Genomic DNA, 14,980 nt, shown 5'->3' on the forward strand with positions numbered 1-14,980 from the left:
AAGCATGTCAAGTATTAAGTATAAAATCATAACGGTTATCTAGATATGGAGCTGACACAATCTTCACCACAGGACATGGGGTTGTCAACTGAAACCAAAGTTTTTGACCTTGACTTTTGACCTAGGAAATTGTACATACATCATGACACACCCTCTGGTGTTGGTTAAAATGGATGTCAAGTATAAACTTTGAAATCATAACGGTTTTCAAGATATAGAGCTGACATGATCTTCACCACAGGACAGAGTTGTCAACTGAAACCAAAGTTTTTTTACCTTGACCTTTGACCTAGGAAGTTGTACATACATCATGGCACACCCTCTGGTGGTGGTTAAAATGGGTGTCAAGTATACACTTTGAAATCATAACGGTTATCTAGATATGGAGCGGACACGATCTTCACCACAGGACATGGGGTTGTCAACTGAAACCAAAGTTTTTGACCTTGACCTTTGACCTAGGAAATTGAACATACATCATGACACACCCTCTGGTGTTGGTTAAAATGGATGTCAAGTATAAACTTTGAAATCATAACGGTTCTGAAGATATAGAGCGGACATGATCTTCACCACAGGACAGAGTTGTCAACTGAAACCAAAGTTTTTTTACCTTGACCTTTGACCTAGGAAGTTGTACATACATCATGACACACCCTCTGGTGGTGGTTAAAATGGGTGTCAAGTATACACTTTGAAATCATAACGGTTATCTAGATATGGAGCAGACACGATCTTCACCACAGGACATGGGGTTGTCAAATGAAACCAAAGTTTTTGACCTTGATCTTTGACCTAGGAAATTGAACATACATCATGACACACTCTCTGGTGTTGGTTAAAATGGATGTCAAGTATAAACTTTGAAATCATAACGGTTCTCAAGATATAGAGAGGACATGATCTTCACCACAGGACAGAGTTGTCAACTGAAACCAAAGTTTTTTTACCTTGAACTTCGACCTAGGAAGTTGTACATACATCATTACACGCCCTCTGGTGGTGGTTAATAAACATGTAAAGTATAAAGTATGAAATCATAATGGTTCTCTAAATATGGAGTGGACACAAAGTTAAAGTGTTACGGATGGACGGACAGACAGACTGATCACTATGGGCGACCCGCCTAAAGGCGGGGCCCCAATTAAAACACATGCAAGAGATTGAGTGTTTTAACGCCATGGACAGTCAAAGAAGACATGACTTGTGCAACGCAAAAATAAAAGTATCAACAGGTACTAGGATAGTTACAGAGGCAGATTTAGGGGGGTGGGGGGGCCCTTTTTGGGAAAAAAATTTGGTTGCTTATATGGGGCTTATATGACCCCTCTTAAATCAGTCAGTGGACCACCACTTATGACAATTTCTGGATCCGCCACTGAGTTAGGAGTTAACCTTATAATAATCATGTCATATATGGACCATTATTTGGTATTCAGCCTTTGCTTTCTTTTTGTATCCTTTTTTATAAGTTCTAAAATTTTAACTTTTATTTTGTGGGTTGTGTTAATTTTTTGGTGTTAGAATAGTATGAATGGAACAATTGAGTTTTTCGAGAAAAAATTAATACATTTTGATTCACCGTTTACGTGACATGAAACCAAACAGGAAACCAATCTTTATTTTCTTTATTTTGCACAATATAATTCAAAAGGCATAAATAAACACCATTACTAGTGTTACTTGCTTCATGTTAATATTTAAAATCTATTTTCAATGTTATATAAAGTGTTTTTTTAAACCTGACAGGAAACCATAAGAAACCGAAAGCATTTTTTTAGTTTTATTTTATTGCAAAATCTGCTTAAAATAATCTGAACAGTATACCTTTTCTTAAAATATATCTTAAATGCAACAGTATTATAAAACTCCTAAATATGTGCTTGTTTTGAAAACAATTAGTACAATTTATTCAGAATTTTCCATATTTTCTTCATTGATACAGGATACCATAATCGTTGTATCTTGATGTTTAAGCCGAAAAAATGTATTTATATTTGGTTATAATTACATTAGGTGTATGTTTCATTATAATACTTTATTTTGATTGGCTAACGGCACATCACTTGTTATTCCGTAAGCAATTGCATCACTCAATAAAACTTTTCATTCATGATAGCACGTGGTCCCACAATAAAGTCCACATGTGAATAATATACAAAATTTATAAAATTCGTGTTTTCATGATCATAGCTAAAAAATGTAATTATAAGTATTGAATGCTTCTTTTTGTAACTTTATAGTGTTGTAAAAGCATTGACCGTGCACACATTTTTTGTATGAAGCGTTTACGGAGCCCAATAGCAAATTATGGTCCATATAATGTATATAGATAAAGCAATCTCTATATATAAAAAAAAATAAACGTGATATGTGTATTAATATTGTTCAATGACTGATGAAATTTAACAAAGTTTAACCTGAATATTTCATGTCCTTCTCGTAATCATGTAGATGATTTTGTCATCATAGAGCTTCAGAATCATTTAAAATTACTCATAAAGAAATACATGAAATACAAATGACACAAATAGTTTCTAAGTTTTGAAAAATATTTTTTACTGCTCTCAGGTTTTCTTGTCTATGTAATGGTCCCTTACAAATAAAAATCCTACCTCCCTACCCAGACAGCAAGGCATGGGTAGGCAAAATTAAAGGTGGCCTTAGATTAAACCCTTACTTTTCATACACATTTCGCTTGTGAAGCTGAGACCCACTAGTACTAGTACTCTTATTCAATTCTGAGAAGAATATATATGTTGTCCTAAGTCAGGAATCTGATGTACAGTAGTTGTTGTTTGTTTATGTAATATATACGTGTTTCTCGTTTCTCGTTTTGTTTACCCGTATATAGATTAGACCGTTGGTTTTCCTGTTTGAATGGTTTTACACTAGTAATTTTTTGGGCCCTTTATAGCTTGTTGTTCGGTGTGAGCTAAGGCTCCGTGTTGAAGGCCGTACTTTAACCTATAATGGTTTAATTTTTAAATTGTTATTTGGATGGAGAGTTGTCTCATTGGCACTCACACCACATCTTCCTATATCTATTTATAATTAATACTATACTTCATTTGTTCATGTACACCATAAAAAATACTATTTTACCTATTCCAGAATTACCATACCATATCTTGTCACCACATTGATCTTCACAAGGACATAACTCAAATTTCTTAAAATGGTCATTAGTAATGAAGTACGTATTTCCTGGAGTGGTAGCAACAAGTCTTGAAAATAAATGGTTTGCTAATAGCACAGTAATTTTTCTCTCTTCATTGGTTTCAAGAACAGACCTAAGGCATCTCTCATGATGTTCTGTAATATAAATAATATTTACATGTATATTAACATCATGACCACTAGGCACTCTTTTTGTAAATGTACATGTATGTTAGACTATTTTCATATATATACAGACTTTTGACTCTGTAGTTTATAATTTATTGACAGGTTGCCTACTCTGCAGTAGCCTAGGACATTCGGATAATCATTTATCATGTTCATTAGTAAATTCAACCTTTTTCTTTGATTTGTAATATTTTTCTTATCTGTATATTAAAAACTACATGTAATAGTTTCTAGTATTTGTCAATACCACTGGAAAATCAGTTTTTTTTCTTCAAAATTTAAACTTCAAAACTTAAAGTGATCTGTTTTACATTTTTTACAAGTTTGGACCCCAATTGCAACCGACTTTAAAACTGTGCCTAAAACAAAAATCTGATATATATATAATTATGTGCTAAGATTCAGCATATCAAACATTTTGTCAAATACATGAAATAACCACCAGAATTAATTTTTGTTAAAATCAAACTTAAAGTTTAATTATGGATACTTTGGACATAAACATGTTAAATGCGGACCAGTTAACGTTTGAAAAATGGGCCAACAATCAAAACTTTAAAACACAGTTAGATTTCAATCATGCACAGAAAAGACAAATGAAAGAACACCAATCAATCAAGATCAAAAAGTCTGAATACATGTTCAGATTCAGCATATCAAAGAACCCCAACAATTCATTTTTTTTTTTAATGGAACAAACATTGGCGTAGCTAGGTCATTTTTACGTGTACGCCCGAACATCGGAAAAGGGCCTGACGGCCCAAGCGGTTCCAGGCCAAAGAACCTGCTGGAAGTTGATAAGCAGGGACAAGCCTCCGGAAGTTTTAGAATTATCGAGAATGTCATAAAATTCCTGTCATTGAAAACTCATCAATAACAACATTTTTTAGATTCAAAGTAATTTATTTTTTATGTTTAATCTATTTATTGTGTTTAAAATCTATCTAGAATACAATGACGGTCTTTGGCTTAATTTGGAGTAAACGTAACGCGTCCAAACCATTTACCTTAAAATATGATTAAAGGGAGCCGTGGATAACCTTCAATCATTACCGAAGCAGTATACGTGGTCTTTCATTATAAGGATTATTTTACTTTATGAAAACAAGATGGATCAATCGAAGAAAAGTGTTCTCGACTTCTTTCGTAAAATGGTTTCATCTGAAAATTGAACCTAGCACAACGATGGCTTCTGCATATGATGTAGAAACGTTACTATATAGGTCTTACAAGTATTTGAAAGCTTGCCTCTCTGTGCAATATGTTATTTAACGGTGGCCAGATCGTCTGACTTAAATGCGTAAAATCTGAAAATGAACGAAAAAAAATTGGCTTTTGAAATTGACTATGAAAAAAAACCACGTTAAGGAAGTTTAATTGAATTCGACGAAGGTTCAACAAAGTAACTGATATGTAATAGATTTTAACGTTAGACTGTAAGTGCAAAAAATAATCATTTTTTTTCTATAAAAAATGTGAAAACTAATCATATACAATTTCGTCATTATGCTCTGGATACTCGTCTGGGCATAAATAGTTTTTGTCCAGCTACCGTAAAATTTCACAAATGTTTGACAAAGTTATTGATATCTTAAAACTAAAACAACATAATGAACCTGCATGTATATACATAGTTATCATTTTGGCACCGCCGACGAAATTTGCAATCAAAATAGCTCTCTTTCGCGATATAAATGTCAATGGCTCGACAAAAAATGAAAACCACATATCAAATCTTAGCTCATAATGAATTGCTGTAAAAAAAATAAAGGAGCGAGAGTATAGAATTAACGGTAGATTTAGAATTTGACAGAAATAATATGATACTAATTTTCGTCACTTTTATTCGCATTTGCAAGTCATTGGAGAGAGACTTAAAAGATTGATGTACTGTTACCCAATTCTTTTATTTTTATTTATATGAAAATATTTTTTTTTCCAAATTCAAGTGTACGCCCGGGCGTTTTGACGTAAACGTAGCTACGCGCATGACAAAGTTTAAGTTTGGACCCTTTAATTTAGACCTCAACACTTAACATGCTGAATTGTTTTCAGAAAATGTCTTAATTTTTGTGTATTTGCAAAAATATGCAAATGAGCTTCACACTTACAGGTTATTTAAATCAAATTATTGTACAGAAAAATATTTAAGTATTACTATGCCCAGTAAATATAGAAGTGCATATGCTAAATCTAGAGCAGGTGTTGCTCCGATTAAAATTGAAACTGGCAAAGATGAAGGTATAGATGTAAATGAAAGGTTATGTTTTAATTGTAGAAAAAATGATTTGAATATAATTGAAGATGAAAAACATGTTTTATTATAATGCCCAGAATATGGAGATCTGTGAACGATATTTTTTAACAGTGTATGTAATATAGAAAGTAGTTTTAGTAATTTAAGTAATGAAGAAAAGTTTCTATTTATGTTTCATGATGATAGAGTTTGTTATTTTACAGCCACAATCTGCCATGAAGTACTTTTTAAGAGAAATTGTATTTTATACTCGTAATAAGATTTTATAATGTTGTTTGTTTTCTTTTGTATAAGTGTTTTTAATAGTATGGTGTTTTATGCTAAGATATATTGATATATATATGTAATACATGTAGATGTAATATAAATGTATTTTAATCTGTATTTTTACAGTCTCTCATAACTCTTTTTACAGTTTTAGAGTGGGTCTTTTATAAATTGTTAATTATATTATATTGTGTTGTATATCAAATGTTTTAAAGAGGTGAGACTCTAATAAATTATTTGTTTGTTTGTTTGTTTGTTTGTGATTAAATAGTTGACACAGCATAGGTTTCTGACACAGAATGAATGTGGTCAAATGAACTTAAAAAAAAAATTTGCCTTTGAGCAATTCACTATGCTGTTGAACATGTTGAATATAAATCCTCTCAAACAAATGTTTGAAGAAATTTTCTTTTTATTTATGAAATCTGAAATGAAAAAAATTGACCTCACCCCATTTTTTCTTCACACCCCCCCTTTCCCTTATTTCAAAACTGATCTGAATTCAACATGTTCAAATTTCTAATGAAGTTTGCAACAATAACTACTCATTTAAATACATCATAATATATTAAAATGTGAAAAAAGTGCCTGTTATCACTGACAATGACTGAATGGTAAAGATTGTTTTAATCTATCAGTTGGTAGTAAAAGTGAATATACATTGTATATTGTATAAAACAATGATTTAAGTTGATTCAACTACTATTCTGGACAAAGAAAGATAACTCCAATTGAAATCCAATTGGAATTTCTTGCTATTGCACAATAGTGTGCAATTAGATATTTCTTGCTATTGTGCAATACTGTGCAATTGAAAATATTTGCTATTGCACAATACTGTGCAATTGAAGATTTCTTGCTATTGCACAATACTGTGCAATTGAAAATTTCTTGCTATTGCTGAATTTATAACTGTGCAATTGAAAATATCTTGCTTTTGCACAATACTTAATATAATAATTTTGGATCCTGATTTGGACCAACTTGAAAACTGGGCCCTATTCAAAAATCTAAGTACATGTTTATATTCAGCATATCAAAGAGGCCCAAGAATTCATTTTTTGTTAAAATCAAACTTAGTTTAATTTTGGACCATTTGGACTGTAATTTAGACCAGTTTTAAAACGGGACAAAAAATTAAGAATCTACATACACAGTTAGATTTGGCATATCAAAGAACCCCAATTATTCAACTTTTGATGAAATCAAACAAAGTTTAATTTTGAACCCCGATTTGGGCCAACTTGAAAACTGGGCCAATAATAAAAAATCTAAGTACATTTTTAGATTCAGCATATCAAAGAACCCCAAGGATTCAATTTTTGTTAAAATCAAACTAAGTTTAATTTTGGACCCTTTGGACAGTCAGGGGTGCTACTTAAACAAGTGATTTCATATCACCTATTTCAGTGATTTGATAAATTCAGTTATCACCTATTTAAGTGATATTGGTGTTTCCTTTGATCTTCAAATGCTAATTTCATTGATTTTCCATATTTTCACAGACTTTTCTATAATTTTCCTACATACATGTAGATCAATAATCCCTTTTTCTATGGATATTAACTTCACCAGTGCGCTTGAGCAGTAAGTTAGTGCGCTAAAGCTTTTAAAAGTACCCTTGGGAATTGTTCTGTAATCAAATATTCATTAACTTAACTCTGCCTATCAGACAAAGGTCAACAATATTGGGTAACCTGATTATTTTTCTTTCGAGTTAGAATGATATAATTCAAGGTTATGTCCTGATCTACAAATTATTCCAGAAAATGCATATATTAAATAAATTGTAAAAACTGACAGGCTTATCAAGCAAAAGACAATTTCTAGATGTACATAGTTGTTTTTTTCAATGGAATTCTTGTCTTTTTACCAATAAAAAAATCAAGCTTGTAAGAAAAATATCAAGAATAAGTTATAAACACTTATTTAAGTGATCTTCTCAAATTACTTGTAACAGTGATTTTAAAAAGTCTGTGTCTATTTATAGATTTTTTTTTAATATTTCACAGCCAAAATCACTTGAAGAAGTGATTCTGAAATCACTTGTTTAAGTAGCACCCCTGACTGTTGGACCTTTATGTAGACCAATTTGAAAACGGGACCAAAAAATTAAGAATCTACATACACAGTTAGATTGGGCATATCAAAGAACCCCAATTATTCAATTTTTGATGAAATCAAACAAAATTTAATGTTGGACCCTTTGGGCCCTTTATTCCTAAACTGTTGGGGCCAAAACTCCCAAAATCAATACCAACCTTCCTTTTATGGTCATAAACCTTATGTTTAAATTTCATAGATTTCTATTTATAAATACTAAAGTTATGGTGCGAAAACCAAGAAAAATGCTTATTTGGGTCCCTTTTTGGCCCCTAATTCATAAACTGTGGAACCAAAACTCCCAAAATCAATCCCAACCTTTCTTTTGTGGTCATAAACCTTGTGTCAACATTTCATAGATTTAAATTTACTTAAACTAAAGTTATAGTGCGAAAAACCAAGAAAATGCTTATTTGGGCCCTTTTTGGCCTCTAATTCCTAAAATGTTGGGACCAAAACTCCCAAAATCAATCTCAACCTTCCTTTTGTTGTCATAAACATTGTGTTAAAATTTCATAGATTTCTATTTACTTTTACTAAAGTTAGAGTGCAAAAACTAAAAGTATTTGGACGACACAACGAAGCCAACGTGATAGCAATATACGACGAAATTTTTTTCAAAATTTGCTGTCGTATAAAAACTGAACTGTTTAAAAAATCTCTTGCTTATTCTGGATCAGTTTTATGGAACGGACTACCTTATGAAATGCGTAAAGTGCAAAACACTTATTCTTTTAAACAAATTATAAAACAATATTTGACCAATGTTGAGACAGTCCCAATATTCAGTCTGAAATGATTGCAACTATTACTCTTAGAATGTATGATTTTAATGATTTGTATATACAATGTATATACAAGGTCTATTTACTACATGTGATCTGTAACTGTTTTATATCTTTTAATCATGGTACATGTACGTTGAACTATTATGTCTTTACAATTGTGTTTATATGTTGTATGTTTGCTTTTTTCTCTTATTATCATTTTGTTTTTACTTGTATTGCATACATTGTACATGTATATGAGGGTCTCAGGGAAGATTAGTGATTGTAACTAACTGTGTTTACCCTCCTTAAAGAAAGAATTTATTATTATTATTATTATTGTCTGGAAACTATAAAAATGCTAGTTTTTTGCCCCTTATTCCTGAACGTTTGGGGTCTTTCCCAGCCTTCCCTTTATGATATGAAACCTTGTGGTACAATTTCAGAAAGATCCATACAATTACACACAAGTTATTGTCCATAAACTACAAAAAATGCTGGTTTTATGCCCCTAATTCCTACACTGTTGGTACCAGTACAAAAATCAATCCCAACATTCCTTTAATTTGTGGTATTGAATCTTCTGGTTAAAATTTTTAAGAGATCTTTTCACTTAAACTAAAGTTATTGTCCAAAAACTAAAACACTGATGACATCATATCATGGTGCATATAGCATTATACGATGCAAATTTTTTTTTTTTAGGGGTCGTGTAAAAACTGCAAAATTTCCTTAAAATAACCATTTTAGTGGCAGCAACCCAACAAAGAGTTGTTCCCTTTGATTCAGAGCTGATAGATCTTGACCTGTTGAACATTTTTACCCCTTGTCAGATTTGCTCTATAAATGCCTTTTTTTTCTTTTTTTTTTTAGCCAAAAACTGCATTTGACCCCTATTTTCTATTTTTAGCCATGGTGGCCATGTTTTTCAATGGATCAAAATTTTGGATACAATTTATAAACTACATGTAGATACCCTAAGGAACATTCACTTTAAGTTTAGAGGTACATGTATTTGGCCCAGTAGTTTCAGAGAAGAGGGTACAAGTCAAATCGGCACCTGGTCAAATCGGCACCCATAGAAAAAGTCAAATCGGCATCTGGTCAAATTGGCACCTATTTAAAGTCAATTCAGCATCCAATATTATTTGATATAATATATGGGACTGGGACTATTATGCTAAGTTAGTAATTTAAGTATACTAGCATAATAGTTCCAGATATATAAATGATTCTAAAAATGTATAAATTTGATCAGGATCTGTTTTGGGGGTTGGATTTTATCATGCATTACATGTTAAAAAGCATCATGCAGTAAAAATACAAAAGTCTATAATCATTAAAAGTTTTCTCAACATTAGGTGACTGATGTTTTGATAAGTTTTCTAAAAGATTCAATTAATTAATAACTTTAATCAAGTACATTGTGAAAACACAATGAAACACTGGCTTTTGTTTCGCATATATTTTTCATATTTTCACAACTACAATGTATATCATGTATATGGACCATAATTTGGTATTCGGCCTTTGGTTTCTTTTTGTATCCTTTTTTATAAGTTCTAAAATTTTAACTTTTATTTTGTGGGTTGTGTTGGTGTTAGAATAGTATGAATGGAACAATTGAGTTTTTCGAGAAAAAATTAATACATTTTGATTCACTGTTTACGTGACATGAAACCAAACAGGAAACCAATCTTTATTTTCTTTATTTTGCACAATATAATTCAAAAGGCATAAATAATCACCATTACTAGTGTTACTTGCTTCATGTTAATATTTAAAATCTATTTTCAATGTTATATTAAAGTTTTTTTTAAACCTGACAGGAAACCATAAGAAACCGAAAGCATTTTTTTAGTTTTATTTTATTGCAAAATCTGTTTAAAATAATCTGAACAGTATACTTTTTCTTAAAATCCATCTTAAATGTAACAGTATTATAAAACTCCTAAATATGTGCTTGTTTTGAAAACAATTAGTACAATTTATTCAGAATTTTCCATATTTTCTCCATTGATACAGGATACCATAATCGTTGTATCTTGATGTTTAAGCCAAAAAAATGTATTTATATTTTGTTTTGATATTCCAGTTATATACAATTTATTCCAAATCATTGGCAATGTAACATTCTTTAAATCCAGTAAAGAAAAAAACTTTTAACTTGGAATTAAAATCTTTAAAATAGGCACAATGTGATACTTGTGACCTGTACACCATCTACATGGTTTCCACATTTTAACCTACTTTAGTGGGCTAAAATCAATAAAGTACTTCCTTTCAAGTCATGCATGGTTAAAGTTTACTTCTCCTTTGACAAGTTTATTGCGTTTCTGATAAGTGTTTGCAGAACATGAATAAAAAATATTAATTAAAAACTGTGACAAGATGCCAACTTTGTACATTCCAAGTGTAACGGTATATTAACATGTAATTTTTATTAAATTATATTTATCCACCTAAAATATCCAGTAACATTCACTGCTGAAGTTAAATCAATCCAACGAGCATTGGTACAATGATAAGAGACGTAATTTCCATTGATTTTTCCAAGGACTCTTCACGTCATTATCGGGAAACGAAGTGTGTTCTAACGTCTGTCAAATATGAAATCGATTTTGTCAAGTCATTGGGCATTTATTTTCACACAGGATCGTATGTAACATTATGCACATAGGAAAAATAACAGACCACTGGCGCAATCTCTTTGACAATTGTATTTTCCTCTTTTAAACAAGACGAAACAAGTCTACAGATTATGTTTGCTAACACCCCGTTGGAAACAAAAACAATGTTTAGACCTAGTATTTGGTACATCCAGCCGTAATGGCGTTATCACATGTTAGTCACATGTTTCACGTATGACCGGAAATGGTTAGAACTTAAGGACAAAAACAATTTTAATAAATAACTGGACTTCTGTTTCGTGTGAAATGTAACGCATAACGACTACGTAATTTTCTTACTTAATTATTACGAAGATCAAAACAAGAATGTAAATCACCTCGGATTTACCTGTTTGAACATCTCGCGAGAGTTCATATTTGCATATTGTTTTTAAGAATTCTATTACAACAAAGCAGATTACATCATCTAAAAATTGCGTTACGAAATCGGACACAAATATCACGCCACTGTTCTTACATCTGCTACATAAATACTTATAGTTCTCGGCATTTTCTTCTCACTATTCTTATTGGTTGATATTCTTTGTTATTTGAAAGCAAAAGTTACGAATTTGCCGGTGACGATTATCTATAAATCAGTCAGCGTTATGCTCTTCGGAAGCAATAAGTAACGCGAGAAACGACACAAAAATACGGTCGTAGAATCTTTGAAATTTGTATATTTTAATTTTTTTTCTAGGGAAGAGTAGCATACACTTGTATGTTGATAAAAATAATGGCATCTTTAGATGTATTTGCAACTTTTCTTACAGTAATTCACATTTTATCACTTTTCTATAGTTATAGGAAACGGAGCCCAATAGCAAATTATGGTCCATATGATACAATCTAATAGTGAGAATTAATACAAAAAACATTATTAGACCACAAAAAGACTTTTTATGGATACATGTGGTATCAGGAGAAAGTTATAATTAGAATTTAAACCATTACGTATCCTCATTTCTATTGTGAGGACAAGGATAATAACATGAAATGTTAGGTTCTATATAAATTTGATTAAAGATTGAACTAGAACATTTTTAAAGATAAACTTGCATCACTTGGTTTAAGAAAATGTGTGTCAAAAACTTATAACTTGTACAGAAAGTTACATCTTGTACACAACATATATATTAAACAAATTTTACATGGGTGCCGAATTGACTACATCAAGTGCCGATTTAACCAGGTGCCAATTTGACTAGGTGCCGATTTGACCAAGTGCCGATTTAACCAGGTGCCGATTTGACAAGATTTCAGAGAAGAGATACTGGAAATAGTTTACAATGACAACAGACTTGTAATGTACAACAGGGGACAGCAAGTATTGTCTTAAAGCTCTAACATGTCTAATGGTGCTCTAATAGCCCTTTGCATTTTGAATTAAACCCCACTTCATTGAAATACAAATTGCTTAAAAAAAAAGACTAAAATCTATTTGTGTAACACCATAATTCATGAACTGTCACTAACATGACGTTATCAGGACCGTTCGCCCTAGTAACATGTTCGCCCTGGGTCCGTTTACCCTGAGTTCGTTCGCCCTTAAGAGTCTGTTCGCCCTACTAAAAAATATTAATATTCAGGGCATTGAAGTTGAATAAACTTAATCAGATATATATTTCTATGGTATATATTCTTGAAATTTATTGAAACATGGAAATATCTTAAAGTTTATGGTTTGTTAAGGATCATTAATTTATTGTTTTATGACAAAATAATTCAGATCACTGCTTATTGTGATACCTGTCTTTTGATGGATTTATAATATAAAAAACAAATTTGTCTTGATAATATCTTCATCTTGAAATTAATTTTAAAAAAATGTACGAACTGTAAAACGGATTTACAAGTTCATTCATTAAAATACTCTGAGACTAGTCTAAGTTATACTGCATACATTAGTGAATGACTGAATACAATTATTTTGTTAACAAATATCAACAAAGATAAATACATTGTTTTCCAGTATTCTACTGCAATCAAAGGGAAAATGATGAAATTGATTACGGCAATATCAATATTCGGTGATTTTTTCAATAAACTTCAACATATTTTATTCAAATACTTAAAATTGTGCCACTAGACAACAATTAGTAAAAAATAAAAATCAGGACGAATGGACCCTGGGCGAACAGGTATCAGGGCGAACAGGTGCTAGGGCGAACGTGAATTAGGGCGTACGGACCCAGATTCTAACATGACTAACATTGCTGATACTACGAAATCAGGTTTTGGTAATGCACTACATCACCGGCCTCAAGGACACTGCTACTGGGGACTCCACTGTATTATGTTTACCTACCCTCTCAGTTCTGCCAACTTTTCATGAAGCAAATGTGTTAGATTTGGTCATTTTGAAAAGAGAATAACAATATCATGAATATCTTGCCCTCAGATTACACACAAATCTTTACTTAAACATGTTAAAGTTGCTATATGAAGACAAATACCATTCCACATGGTGATGAATATCTCATTATTTACCTTTTTGAACCAAAAAACCACTGACAAAAGACTGAATGGCAAACTGCAATTTCTCATCGTTGATGAATTCAAGTTTATTTTCTTCATTTTTATATTTTCTTTCCAAACTCTCGAATGCCTTATTATATAATGCACTGAATTTTAAAGAACTGGTGAAAACATTTCCATTTTCTAGCTCCATTTTAGTTACCGATGATGGGTCCCTTACACATCCGTCAACATCTTCTAAATATTGTACTATGTCTACATTAGCATTCGAAAATTTGTTTCCAAGTACATATCCTCTTATGCGATATGGAACAAAATCAATGTCATTGGATTTAGCTTGTTCTAAAGCTTCTTCGATATATCCACGACAAGCTAAAAAACTACAATTGCGATATGTGGATTTTTTTATCCAATTGAGTTTGATATAGGATAATAGACGTGATGTAGAACCTTTCAACAGGGACGTCATGTTCTTACTTGGAACACCTCGTATCTTTTCATTTAAAGTGTTTGTAATTTCCGGTCTCACTAATTAGCGACAACAAGAATGTTAGCGACAAGAAGCGTCAACAAGCGACAAGAAGCGACAAGAAGAATTATTTTAGCGACAAGAAGCGACAAGAAACTATTTAGCGACAAGAAAACATATTTTTTTAATTAAAATTAATTATTGCAATAAATATTAAAAGAATATACAAAAGAAAATAACTTTCAAATTTATGCTAGATTGACTGGACTAAACATGGAGACTTTGAGCTAAGCTCCTCAGTAAGCCATTTTCAATGCACACCGAGAATGCACAAAAGCTCTATGGTAGATTAAATCGGAGAAAGAAAAGGCTTTTGCATTGCAAAAATTCTTGAGTCACTCATGCGCGTAGCTACGTTTACGTCAAAACGCCCGGGCGTCCACTTGAATTTGGTAAAAAAAAATATTTTCATATAAATAAAAATAAAAGAATTGGGTAACAGTACATCAATCTTTTAAGTCTCTCTCCAATGGCTTGCAAATGCGAATAAAAGTGACGAAAATTAGTATCATATTATTTCTGTCAAATTCTAAATCTACCGTTAATTCTATACTCTCGCTCC

General features: G+C 31.6%; 1 protein-coding gene across 2 annotated transcripts in view; it reads right to left on the reverse strand.

The window, feature by feature from the left end:
• LOC134694788 (uncharacterized) overlaps positions 1–14,396 on the reverse strand; it is a 31,251-nt gene extending 16,855 nt beyond the window's left edge. For both annotated transcript variants that reach the window (XR_010102608.1, XM_063555839.1), the window contains exons 1-2: positions 13,902–14,396; positions 3,106–3,315 (exon numbers count right to left, since the gene is read on the reverse strand). Coding sequence is in view for 1 of the 2 variants with exons in the window: in XM_063555839.1 (XP_063411909.1) it covers positions 3,106–3,315; positions 13,902–14,358 (667 nt within the window). In the remaining variant the exon portion in view is untranslated. The remainder of the gene's footprint in view (positions 1–3,105; positions 3,316–13,901) is intronic.
• Between the last annotated feature and the right edge of the window lie 584 nt (positions 14,397–14,980).

The sequence above is a fragment of the Mytilus trossulus genome, chromosome 13, assembly GCF_036588685.1.
Source record: "Mytilus trossulus isolate FHL-02 chromosome 13, PNRI_Mtr1.1.1.hap1, whole genome shotgun sequence".
NCBI classification, from domain to species: domain Eukaryota; kingdom Metazoa; phylum Mollusca; class Bivalvia; order Mytilida; family Mytilidae; genus Mytilus; species Mytilus trossulus.